Genomic DNA, 12,964 nt, shown 5'->3' with positions numbered 1-12,964 from the left:
CTGAAAGTTCACCAATGTTCAAATGTTGAATCAACCCCCTCTACATTGTGTGGGCCGCATCACTGCTCTCAACAACCATCTAGCTCTTAATCTATCGAGCCCCAGCTATGGGGTCCTAATCAAAAAGTTAGATGATGTGAAGTAATGGTCCCTATAATCCTAATGTTATTCTTGGAGGCACTGTGAGCATTCGTTAACACTGAAAACGTTCTATGTAAATGCTAAGCATTATTACTGATACTATTGACATTGTCCTGTTTACATTTGTCCCATAATAGGTGTATGGGAGAGATGGCAAAGAACACAGGACCGAGTTCTATGCAGGAGGTGGCTAGATGACTCTAGTCCATGCAGTGCCCTAATTTAATTATAATGTGGTATAAACACCCACCAAGACTGCACTGAGATTATCCAACTCCTTCTCAATTGGTGTCTTAAGTCACATTTGAACTCTGTCCTCCCTTTTCTGGAAATCAGTGCAGTGGGTAACCTACTATCTAGCCCTAACCCACCGCCTAGCCAGAATGATCACTTTGAGAAGCAGGGATTCTATCCAGCATTATTACATGTTTCTGTTTACTAAAAACTCCGGAGAGCTTTTTAAGTCCTATTTTACTGAGCCCGATTAGGCACTTTATTTCTAGTTTACTCCAGTGAGTGTGTAAATTCTCTCACATAACTATGCGATTTTGAATGTTAACTGAACAGTTACGCTGCATTTCCTATTTCATATATACCCACTAAGCAAATAAAAGCAGCTCAGAGTGCACATAAAAAAAAAAATCTATGACTGGATTGATACCAATGAATTCTCCTGCACTGTAATGAAATGGGAATGGATTGCTCAGCAAGGTATCATCTGTTGGTATCAGAGTAACAGCCGTGTTAGTCTGTATTTGCAAAAAGAAAAGGAGTACTTGTGGCACCTTAGAGACTAATTAACCAATTTATTTGAGCATAAACTTATGCTCAAATAAATTGGTTAGTCTCCAAGGTGCCACAAGTACTCCTTTTCTTTATGCATCTGTTGGTAGTTACTTGGTGGTGGGGAGGGGGATTATGCAAATGAAATTAGGGTGTTTCCAGGAGTCTGCTGCTCTGGAGGAGAGCAAGTTAAACTATTCCACCTTGATTGGCTTGTGGTTAGCAAAGCCTTAAGGGGAGGGAAAGGAATGATTCAAGCTTTTTGGCCAAGCTGTTTTTCCAACAGCCAGCACAGCTTAAAAATTTAGAAATAGGGGATGACATCAATCTTTTCTGTGGGGGAGTTTCTTCCACCTCCTGTAAGGTGTAGCATTTCAAGGTCTACATTAGGACCATGTGTCTACACGGGATGCATAAACTATATTTTTATATTTCAAAAATATATTTCTAAAAAAGGTGTGTACTGTTCTGGCATGCCCCTTTGCAGCCTGGGGTGGCACTGCGTGAGGCCCAATTTAATTTCTCTCAAATAGTATGTCCATAAGTCAACTTTAAAGGCAAGGAGATGCCAAAAACAAGCTAACAAAATATCATATTCCCAGAGACTTTATTTAAGGGAAGAAGCAATTGTAACCACAGTTCATAAGACCCTCACCTCAGGACCTTGGTTCACAGCTCCCAAACTTAAAGTCCTCAAAACAAAATCATTGATGCTAGTCTCTGGGAGCCTTAGAGAGAAACCACCACCCATAGCAGCCTGCATAGCATCTCTCTTCTACAACTCACTCTTCAGCAGTAGTCTCTCACTGACTGGACTTGGAGCATCCTTTTCAGTACCCTGCCCAATCATCTATCAGGCTTTTAATTCTCCCTAGGTGGGTCTACTAACCCCAAACATGTGTTCCCGTCTTGGCTGCATCTGACTAGTGAACAGGCTGGCTGGCCCCAGTTCCTTAAAGGGCAGGCCATCTTGTTACAATATTGCATCTATTAAGAGAATGTGCTAACAAGACATTTTAAATATTACAAAATTGGCCAATCTTCCTAATTTTAACATATATCGTATAATGCAATATATTATAGTATAGGGAAGCAAGGCCCAATAGACAGAGCACTGGACTAGGCCTCAGACATCCTGACATCTATTCCAGCTCTTATCATTTATCTACTGTATGAGCTTGGGCAAGTCACTTAGTCTCTCTGTCTCTTTGCCCGTCTCTCTATTTAGATGTAAAGCTCTTTGGGACAAAGACTCTCATTCACAAACACTAGGGCCCTAATCTTGACTGTGGCCTCTAGGCACTGCTGCAAAAACAATTACAAACCAAAAATTTTGTTTATGGTTGCCAAGTCAAGCACACAAGAAATAGGAAATGCCAGAATTTAGATTGCCTATGTAACCTTAATTCAGACCACTTGGGCATACACATTATGATACCGTCTTTAATAACATGATATTTTTTCCTCAGAACCCTATGGAGTGCGAGAATGCTCAATGCAGACAGAATCTTCAGAGATTTTTAGCAGCTAAAAATCAAAGTCTTTACTGAGCATGTGCAAACTGATTTTTCATTTACTAATAATTTGGCCAAATGTGGGCAGATTTTCAGAGGGAGGGCAAAAAGCCCCTTGCCAAATTCTGAGTCCTTGCTCCGAAGCCTGGGGGCAACTAAACCTGCTCAGAGGTTTCCAGACTGTTTTAACCTGAGCAAAACAACATTTTCTTTAACCTTGATCTTTGAAGCAACTATCCCACTGTGGCTAAAATCCCCACCTAAAGAAAAAAAAATGCAGCCCAAGGCCAACACCTGGTATGTAAAATTTCAGACCAAATGATTAAAGTCTGGCAAAGTTATAAGTAACTGAAAACAGAGTCTTACAATAGGAAGTGTCAGGCAAGCTTAATAATAGGGGCTGTCTCAGCCCTGCCTCTAGTAAGTACATGACACTATTGCAGCATTAGTGTTCTACACAAGAGAACAGAAAACAACTTTTCCTATTGCCTTGCACCATGCATAGCTGTTGAAATCTGTGCTAGTGGGTCTAGTCAGAATCAGCCACTCACACTGGTTCAGGGGTAACAGACTGCAGAAGGTGAAACACAGAATCAGAGCTGCTAGACCTAGAGCTATATATATGCACACACACACACACACACACACACAGAGAAGAGCACTTTGCCCCCCTAAAGAGGCTTAGAGAGGGGGTTCACCATGAAAAAGGTTCTCACTCCAGCAGCAATCAGGTAGCAAGTGCTGCCAGTACATCCAGCCAAAGTGGGTTCTCTTCCTTATCCTGTCAGTAGGTATTTCTCTCGCACCTGTCAATGTTCTAATAGTCAGATCCATATTGCCCCTTTTTAAATGCATTTTCTTCCAGCAGAATTCACTTACCCACTGACATTCAAAGACCTTTGTTTTTGCTGGGCCAGCAATAAAGCAAACATTAACCACTTAAGTTCCAGCCCACTTACTGCTGTGGAATTTGAGGATGTAGGTCAATAGTTCATTGAAGGGATTTAAATATGAAAACTATACCTTATACTCATCCTGTTCTTCTTAGCACATTCTGTATATAAAATCCCAACGATCTGCATTTCAAAACTTCTTCCTTAAAGCCATACTTTGGCAAATGATAGTATTAAGTGTGGGCTAACTGTGTGGAATTCTCTATAGGGTGGAGCTCCTAATTAAAGGGACTTGTGTTTTGTGGCGTTCTGAATTTACAGAAGGCACGACATTTTCTTTATATGTCAGGGTACCTACTGTCTACATTCTCTCTGCCAGTCTGAAAGGTCTGGCAAATATATATTTCAAAGGCAAATTGTAGCTTTAGCGTTCCTCTACCTCTCATGAACACACTTAAAAAGAAAGAAAGAGGCCTCGAAAGCTACCAGTCAATGCCTGCACAAAGCCCGTTCTTAAGTCAGAAAAGAAGCCAGCCCCAAAAGATGTCTCTAAGCCCTGGTCTACACTAGGACTTTAGGTCGAATTTAGCAACGTTAAATCGATTTAAACCTGCACCTGTCCACACAGTGAAGCCCTTTATTTCGACTTAAAGGGCTCTTAAAATCGATTTCCTTACTCCACCCCTGACAAGTGGATTAGCGCTTAAATCGACGTTCCCAGCTCGAATTTGGGGTACTGTGGACACAATTCGATGGTATTGGCCTCCGGGAGCTATCCCAGAGTGCTCCATTCTGACCGCTCTGGACAGCACTCTCAACTCAGATGCACTGGCCAGGTAGACAGGAAAAGAACCGCGAACTTTTGAATCTCATTTCCTGTTTGGCCAGCGTGGCAAGCTGCAGGTGACCATGCAGAGCTCATCAGCACAGGTGACCATGATGGAGTCCCAGAATCGCAAAAGAGCTCCAGCATGGACCGAACGGGAGGTACGGGATCTGATCGCTGTTTGGGGAGAGGAATCCGTGCTATCAGAACTCCGTTCCAGTTTTCGAAATGCCAAAACCTTTGTGAAAATCTCCCAGGGCATGAAGGACAGAGGCCATAACAGGGACCCGAAGCAGTGCCGCGTGAAACTGAAGGAGCTGAGGCAAGCCTACCAGAAAACCAGAGAGGCGAACAGCCGCTCTGGGTCAGAGCCCCAAACATGCCGCTTCTATGATGAGCTGCATGCCATTTTAGGGGGTTCAGCCACCACTACCCCAGCCGTGTTGTTTGACTCCTTCAATGGAGATGAAGGCAATACGGAAGCAGGTTTTGGGGACGAAGAAGATGAGGAGGAGGAGGAGGTTGTAGATAGCTCACAGCAAGCAAGCGGAGAAACCGGTTTTCCCGACAGCCAGGAACTGTTTCTCACCCTAGACCTGGAGCCAGTACCCCCCGAACCCACCCAAGGCTGCCTCCTGGACCCAGCAGGCGGAGAAGGGACCTCTGGTGAGTGTACCTTTTAAAATGCTATACATGGTTTAAAAGCAAGCATGTGAAAGGATTACTTTGCCCTGGCATTTGCGGTTCTCCTAGATGTAGTCCTAAAGCCTTTGCAAAAGGTTTCTGGGGAGGGCAGCCTTATTTCGTCCTTCACGGTAGGACACTTTATCACTCCAGGCCAGTAACACATACTCGGGAATCACTGTAGAACAAAGCATTGCAGTGTATGTTTGCTGGCATTCAACCAAAATCCGTTCTTTCTCTCTCTGTGTTATCCTCAGGAGAGTGAGATATAATTCATGGTCACCTGGTTGAAATAGGGTGCTTTTCTTCAGGGACACTCAGTATAGCCCATTCCTGCTGGGCTGTTTGCCTGTGGCTGAACAGAAATGTTCCCCGCTGTTAGCCACAGGGAGGGGGGAAGGTTGAGGGGGTAGTCACGCGGTGGGAGGAGGCAAAATGCGACCTTGTAACGAAAGCACATGTGCTATGTATGTAATGTTAACAGCAAGGTTTACCCTGAAAGAGTGTAGCGACTGTTTTATAAAATGTGTCTTTTTAAATACTGCTGTCCCTTTTTTTTTCTCCACCAGCTGCATGTGTATCAATGATCACAGGATCTTCTCCTTCCCAGAGGCTAGTGAAGCTTAGAAAGAAAAAAAAACGCACTCGCGATTAAATGTTCTCCGAGCTCATGCTGTCCTCCCACACTGACAGAGCACAGACGAATGCGTGGAGGCAAATAATGTCAGAGTGCAGGAAAGCACAAAATGACCGGGAGGAGAGGTGGCGGGCTGAAGAGAGTAAGTGGCGGGCTGAAGAGAGTAAGTGGCGGGCTGAAGACAGGGCTGAAGCTCAAATGTGGCGGCAGCGTGATGAGAGGAGGCAGGATTCAATGCTGAGGCTGCTGCAGGACCAAACCAGAATGCTCCAGTGTATGGTTGAGCTGCAGCAAAGGCAGCTGGAGCACAGACTGCCACTGCTGCCCCTCTGTAACCAACCGCCCTCCTCCCCAAGTTCCATAGCCTCCACACCCAGATGCCCAAGAACGCGGTGGGGGGGCCTCCGGCCAACCAGCCACTCCACAACAGAGGATTGCCCAAAAAAAAGAAGGCTGTCATTCAATAAATTTTAAAGTTGTAAACTTTTGAAGTGCTGTGCTTAAAGTGCTGTGTGGCATTTTCCTTCCCTCCTCCACCACCCCTCCTGGGATACCTTGGTAGTCATCTCCCTATTTGTGTGATGAATGAATAACGAATGCATGACTGTGAAGCAGCAATGACTTTATTGCCTCTGCAAGCGGTGATTAAAGGGAGGAGGGGAGGGTGGTTAGCTTACAGGGAAGTAGAGTGAACCAAGGGGCGGGGGGTTTCATCAAGGAGAAACAAACAGAACTTTCACACTGTAGCCTGGCCAGTCATGAAACTGGTTTTCAAAGCTTCTCTGATGCGTACCGCGCCCTCCTGTGCTCTTCTAACCGCCCTGGTGTCTGGCTGCGCGTAACCAGCAGCTAGGCGATTTGCCTCAACCTCCCACCCCGCCATAAACGTCTCCCCCTTACTCTCACAGATATTGTGGAGCACACAGCAAGCAGTAATAACAGTGGGAATATTGGTTTCGCTGAGGTCTAAGCGAGTCAGTAAACTGCGCCAGCGCACCTTTAAACGTCCAAATGCACATTCTACCACCATTCTGCACTTGCTCAGCCTGTAGTTGAACAGCTCCTGACCACTGTCCAGGCTGCCTGTGTACGGCTTCATGAGCCATGGCATTAAGGGGTAGGCTGTGTCCCCAAGGATACATATAGGCATTTCAACATCCCCAACAGTTATTTTCTGGTCTGGGAAGAAAGTCCCTTCCTGCAGCTTTTGAAACAGACCAGAGTTCCTGAAGATGCGAGCGTCATGCACCTTTCCCGGCCATCCCACGTTGATGTTGGTGAAACGTCCCTTGTGATCCACCAGAGCTTGCAGCACTATCGAAAAGTACCCCTTGCGGTTTATGTACTCGCCGGCTTGGTGCTCTGGTGCCAAGATAGGGATATGGGTTCCGTCTATAGCCCCACCACAGTTAGGGAATCCCATTGCAGCAAAGCCATCCACTATGACCTGCACATTTCCCAGGGTCACTACCCTTGATATCAGCAGATCTTTGATTGCGTGAGCTACTTGCATCACAGCAGCCCCCACAGTAGATTTGCCCACTCCAAATTGATTCCCAACTGACCGGTAGCTGTCTGGCGTTGCAAGCTTCCACAGGGCTATCGCCACTCGCTTCTCAACTGTGAGGGCTGCTCTTATCCTGGTATTCATGCGCTTCAGGGCAGGGGAAACCAAGTCACAAAGTTCCATGAAAGTGCCCTTACGCATGCGAAAGTTTCGCAGCCACTGGGAATCGTCCCAGACCTGCAACACTATGCGGTCCCACCAGTCTGTGCTTGTTTCCCGAGCCCAGAATCGGCGTTCCACAGCATGAACCTGCCCCATTAGCACCATGATGCATGCATTGGCAGGGCCCATGCTTTCAGAGAAATCTGTGTCCATGTCCTGATCACTCACGGGACCGCGCTGACGTCGCCTCCTCGCCCGGTATCGCGTTGCCATGTTCTGGTGCTGCATATACTGCTGGATAATGCGTGTGGTGGTTGATGTGCTCCTAATTGCCAAAATGAGCTCAGCGGCCTCCATGCTTGCCTTGGTATGGCGTCCGCACAGAAAAAAGGCGCGGAACGATTGTCTGCCGTTGCTCTGACGGAGGGAGGGGCGACTGACGACACGGCTTACAGGGTTGGCTTCAGGGAGCTAAAATCAACAAAGGGTGTGCCTGTACATCAAGGAGTATTTCAGGCAGGACTGCACGGAGGGTTCCAATAAGAAATGGTGCACCAAAGTTATCGTTGTTATTGGAACAAGGAGGTTAGCCTGGCCTCTGATTGATACATGGCTAGATTAACCTCGCTGCGCCTTCTCTGTGACTGACTGCAGTGTGATCTAGACAGGGGAGGAGGAAAATGAGTACAAAACAAATCTGGTCTATTTCTTGTTCTGACCCACTCCATCTATCCTTTACATCTTTGGCTGGCAGCAGACAAAAAAGGCGCGAAATGATTGTCTGCCCTTGCTTTCATGGGGGGAGGGAGGGTGGGAACGGGGTCCTGACGATATGTACCCAGAACCACCCGCGACAATGTTTTAGCCCCATCAGGCATTGGGATATCAACCCAGAATTCCAATGGGCAGCAGAGACTGCGGGAACTGTGGGATAGCTACCCACAGTGCAACGCTCCGGAAGTCGACGCTTGCCTCGGTACTGTGGAAGCGCTCCGCCGAGTTAATGCACTTAATGCACTTAGAGCATTTTCTGTGGGGACACACACACTCGAATATATAAAACCGATTTCAAAAAAACCGACTTCTATAAATTCGACCTAATTTCGTAGTGTAGACATACCCTAAGAAATTAGCATCCTAAACAGCTGTTGGGCATTTAAAACACAGCTTTTTGGAAAATATAAATTGTCCCTATTCAAAAGCTGAAACAACATGTTCTAACATGTTCTAATCCAAAGGCTTCAGTTATTAAGAAGACAGCTTTCTTTACGGCAGCTATAAGCTATAGCCTGAACCCATTACATCTCCTCTTACAGGTCTTTATTTGCCCAAGTCTATTGCATAAAAAAGTTCCTCTCCCTCGTCCCCCTTTTCCACACAATCAGTGTTTGCGGACGAGGTAGAAACATTTTCAGGACCAAAAGCATCCCCCCAGCCTTTAGCTCCCCAGGGAGCACAAATCTACCTACCTCCCTTAATGCTTTAACAGCCCTGCAAAGCTTTAAGCTGTAAAGTAAGAGAAGGATCCACTGTGGTGTTAAGGATTCAGCCTCCACGTTGACTTTAATGGGAACAGAATCTAGCTCCCATTAGGTTCCTTATGGTTAACCTAAGGCATGTAATTACTAAGTACTATGCTAATGCCAAGCATTCAGTTAGTGTCTGTAAATACCTACTCTCCCTAGCTACTGTGGATACATATCACTTACCTTCCTCTAACAGGGTAGATGGGTGTCCTTACTTCCTAAACCCTTTTGTGCAGAGAGAAGAGCAAGTGATTGCAATTCAGAGGAAGAGGCTCAATTATTTAGCTGAGGCCAATAATATTCTAGTGGCTACTGCTGATAGGGGAGAAGCTGTCTGAATAGGAGCACGAGCTGCAGCCTACACAACAGTGAACCAATGGGATGGTGTTTTAAGATAAGATCCTCCTATTGGGAGATGTGGGGGAGGTTGGTGGGCAGGCTCATGCTGAGACCCAGCTGCCTTTAAATATGACTGAGGCTCATTCCTCTCTTATTACTTCTCCAGCAGCAATGAATATGAAAACATCTTCCTAGTAGTCACTAATCTGCTCCCTCTCTCTGTTAATTGCCATGGCTGATGAAGAGATTGCTGCTCTAGTTGTGGACAATGGCTCTGGTAGGTGCAAGGCTGTGTTTGCTGGGGATGATGCCCCCCATGCTGTGTTCCCCTCCATTGTGGGGTGCCCTAGGTTCCAGGGTCATAGGGTGTGATGATGGGGATGGGCCAGAAGGACAGCTATGTTGGGGATGAAGCCCAAAGTAAGTGTGGTATCCTGATGCTGAAGTACTGTATTGAACATGGCATTGTTACTAACTGGGATGACATGGAAACGATTTGGCACCACACTTTCTACAATGAGCTGCGGGTGGCCCCGGAGGAGCACCCATTATTGCTTAGTGAGGCTCCCCTAAGGCTAACAGGGAGAAGATGACTCAGATCACGTTTGAGACCTTCAACACACCAGCTACGTATATGGCTATCCAGGCTGTGCTAGGCCTCTGCCCACACCACAGGCATTGTGATGGACTCTGGTGATGGGGTTACCCACACGGTCCCCATCTATGAGGGCTATGCCCTGCCCTATGCTAGTCTCCAGCTAGACCTGGCAGTCAGTCAGACCCTGGCCGATCTCATGAAAATCCTGACCGAGAGGCTATAGCTTCACCACCACAGCTGAGAGGGAGATTGTGCGTGATTTCAAGGAGAAGCTATGCTATGTTGCCTTGGATTTTGAGCAGGAAATGGCCACATCCGCCATCTCCTCTTCTCTAGAGAAGAGCTATGAACAACCTGATGGGCAGGTGATCACCTTAGGCAATGAGAGGCTCTGCTGCCCTGAGGCCCTTTGCCTGCCAGGCTTCCTGGGCATGGAATCCTGCAGCATCCATGAGACTAACTTCAACTCTATCGTGAAATGTGATGTGGACATCTGCAAGGACCTGTATGCCAATATGGTGCTGTCCGGGGGCATTACTGCCCGGATGCAGAAAGAGATTGCTTCCCTGGCACCAAGTACTATGAAAATCAAAATCATCACCCCACCTGAGTGTAAATACTCTGTCTGGATTGGTGGCTCCATCTTGGCTTCTCTCTCCACTTTCCAACAAATGTGGATCAGCAAACTGGAGTATGATGAATCTGGGCCATCCCCTGTTCACTGCAAATGGTTTTTAAAGGGACTTCCCAGCAGACAACTGCATGAGAAAAATGTATCCACCATACTGAGCTATATTAATTCTCCTCTTTAAGGCTCTCCTCTTAGAAGGGCTAGTATCCAGTGCTACAAACTCATTTCCTTTATTTCTTTATCAAAGACAACAGTTTGTTTGCTATTAATTTTTAGAGCAGTGACTAACTGATAGGAAAAGGTTATCTGATAGAGCTCTTCTTTTGTGAAGCTTGGGTGAATTCTACTACTATCTTCTTTGCAGTTCAAAGTCCTCCAGTCATGGATCAAAGCTAACCTGTAAGGGTCAGAATAACAATTCAGTACTGAATAGTCTCTTACAGGCTGATAACCTCTGTAAACAAGCACTTTTTTGTGTCCTAAAACATCTGGGTTTTATAGCTAAATGCCTAAGTGGCAAGATAATGGGTTAATGTTGCATATTTGGAGTTGCTAAACATGGGTTTGCTGTTTTTTATACTTCTAAGCTATAGTTTAGAACACTGATGTTAGTTTTGACAACTAGAACAAATCATTCCCTTAGCAGTGAGACTATCTACTGTAGCAAAAATTTCTAGTTCCTAAACACCATTATACAAAAAAAAACCTGTAAACTGATTCTCAAATACGCATAATAATAAAAAGGCTAATCTCTAATATGGTCAAGAACACTTCTTTCAGACTAGAAAGACTAGTGCTTTCTTCATAGAATCATAGAATATCAGGGTTGGAAGGGACCCCAGAAGGTCATCTAGTCCAACCCCCTGCTCGAAGCAGGACCAATTCCCAGTTAAATCATCCCAGCCAGGGCTTTGTCAAGCCTGACCTTAAAAACCTCTAAGGAAGGAGATTCTATCACCTCCCTAGGTAATGCATTCCAGTGTTTCACCACCCTCCTAGTGAAAAAGTTTTTCCTAATATCCAATCTAAACCTCCCCCACTGCAACTTGAGACCATTACTCCTCGTTCTGTCATCTGCTACCATTGAGAACAGTCTAGAGCCATCCTCTTTGGAACCCCCTTTCAGGTAGTTGAAAGCAGCTATCAAATCCCCCCTCATTCTTCTCTTCTGCAGGCTAAACAATCCCAGCTCCCTCAGCCTCTCCTCATAACTCATGTCTTCCAGTCCCCTAATCATTTTTGTTGCCCTTCGCTGGACTCTCTCCAATTTATCCACATCCTTCTTGAAGTGTGGGGCCCAAAACTGGACACAGTACTCCAGATGAGGCCTCACCAATGTCGAATAGAGGGGAACGATCACATCCCTCGATCTGCTCGCTATGCCCCTACTTATACATCCCAAAATGCCATTGGCCTTCTTGGCAACAAGGGCACACTGCTGACTCATATCCAGCTTCTCATCCACTGTCACCCCTAGGTCCTTTTCCGCAGAACTGCTGCCTAGCCATTCGGTCCCTAGTCTGTAGCTGTGCATTGGGTTCTTCCGTCCTAAGTGCAGGACCCTGCACTTATCCTTATTGAACCTCATCAGATTTCTTTTGGCCCAATCCTCCAATTTGTCTAGGTCCTTCTGTATCCTATCCCTCCCCTCCAGCGTATCTACCACTCCTCCCAGTTTAGTACACAAGGCCTTGTGTCTTACAGAACACAAGCAGCTATATAATGGAAGGACTTCTCAATCTTTGAGTGGAGTTTTGCAAGTCCTCCCATAAAGCAAATGCAGCTGGACGCTATTAAATCACTTAACTAGCATATAATGCCTGCTTACTGCACTAAAGTTTAATTCTATGCTTTAAAAGAGCAGAGTTTGAAATGGCTTAGTACATTTTAAAGGACACCAGACAGTTATAAGGGTTTGACCTACTTGAGAACTAGCCCATTCTTCTGCATAGAAACTATTTAAAGAATAAGCAAAATCTTGGACCTGAAATTTCCGTTCCATTATTGCTGGACTGGTGGGTAGCATCCCTAGCCTGCTGCTCTTCTTTAGGACACACAAGAATTTGCCCTAGCTCTTCTACTGTAGGCAAAAACCTTAATTGATACCCATTCATTTCTGAATTTCTTCCAAATATTAAATATCAGATCCCTAAATTAATTCTCCTGGCTACTTCATAGAGTCTAAAACAATCTACACCTTTTGTAGGTACAGATCCTTCTCTCCTTTGCAAAGAGACAGCTGGGCTGATGTCCACTATGACTTGCCATCACACTTAAACCAAACAGTTATGGCCACAGAGTGCTGGTAGGTGAGACAGGAGGGTTTCTGCCATGACTTACTAATGTCACTTTAATGTAAAAAAAAAAAAAGTACACAAACTAAAACTAGCTGCGTGCATGACTCCCCCTGCTGAGTGGAAACCATTTAGGCAAGAGATAGCTTATTACATGTGTGTAATTGGAAGAATAAATTGTTCCCTCTGACTGCTCTACTGCAAAACAAATGAATGGGTATTGAAAGAAAATCAAGCAGAAAGATCATGTTCCAGCTTCCCCCCACCCCCTTAATATTGCTCATATGGTTAAGGGAAGGGTGTTCATTTAGTCCCAGTTATGCAACTATTTCTACAAGATGGACACCTATGCCTGCATGGAGCGCTATTGAAGTCTATGGGGCTGCCAGAGGACTCCCCTCTTTCTCCCCCCTCCCGCCCCCATGGATT

The 12,964-nt window shown here is 45.6% G+C and overlaps 1 protein-coding gene across 1 annotated transcript; it reads left to right on the top strand.

The window, feature by feature from the left end:
• The first annotated feature begins 9,243 nt into the window (after positions 1–9,243).
• ACTBL2 (actin beta like 2) lies at positions 9,244–10,422 on the top strand. The gene is given in 5 exon segments (XM_073346089.1): positions 9,244–9,375; positions 9,378–9,576; positions 9,579–9,666; positions 9,668–9,820; positions 9,822–10,422. Coding segments are annotated over 5 exon segments (1,173 nt in total).
• Positions 10,423–12,964: the final 2,542 nt, after the last annotated feature.

This window comes from Lepidochelys kempii, chromosome 5 (assembly GCF_965140265.1).
Source record: "Lepidochelys kempii isolate rLepKem1 chromosome 5, rLepKem1.hap2, whole genome shotgun sequence".
NCBI lineage: Eukaryota > Metazoa > Chordata > Testudines > Cheloniidae > Lepidochelys > Lepidochelys kempii.
Note: the sequence above shows the minus strand (reverse complement) of the source record. Positions and strands in the feature narration are given on the sequence as shown.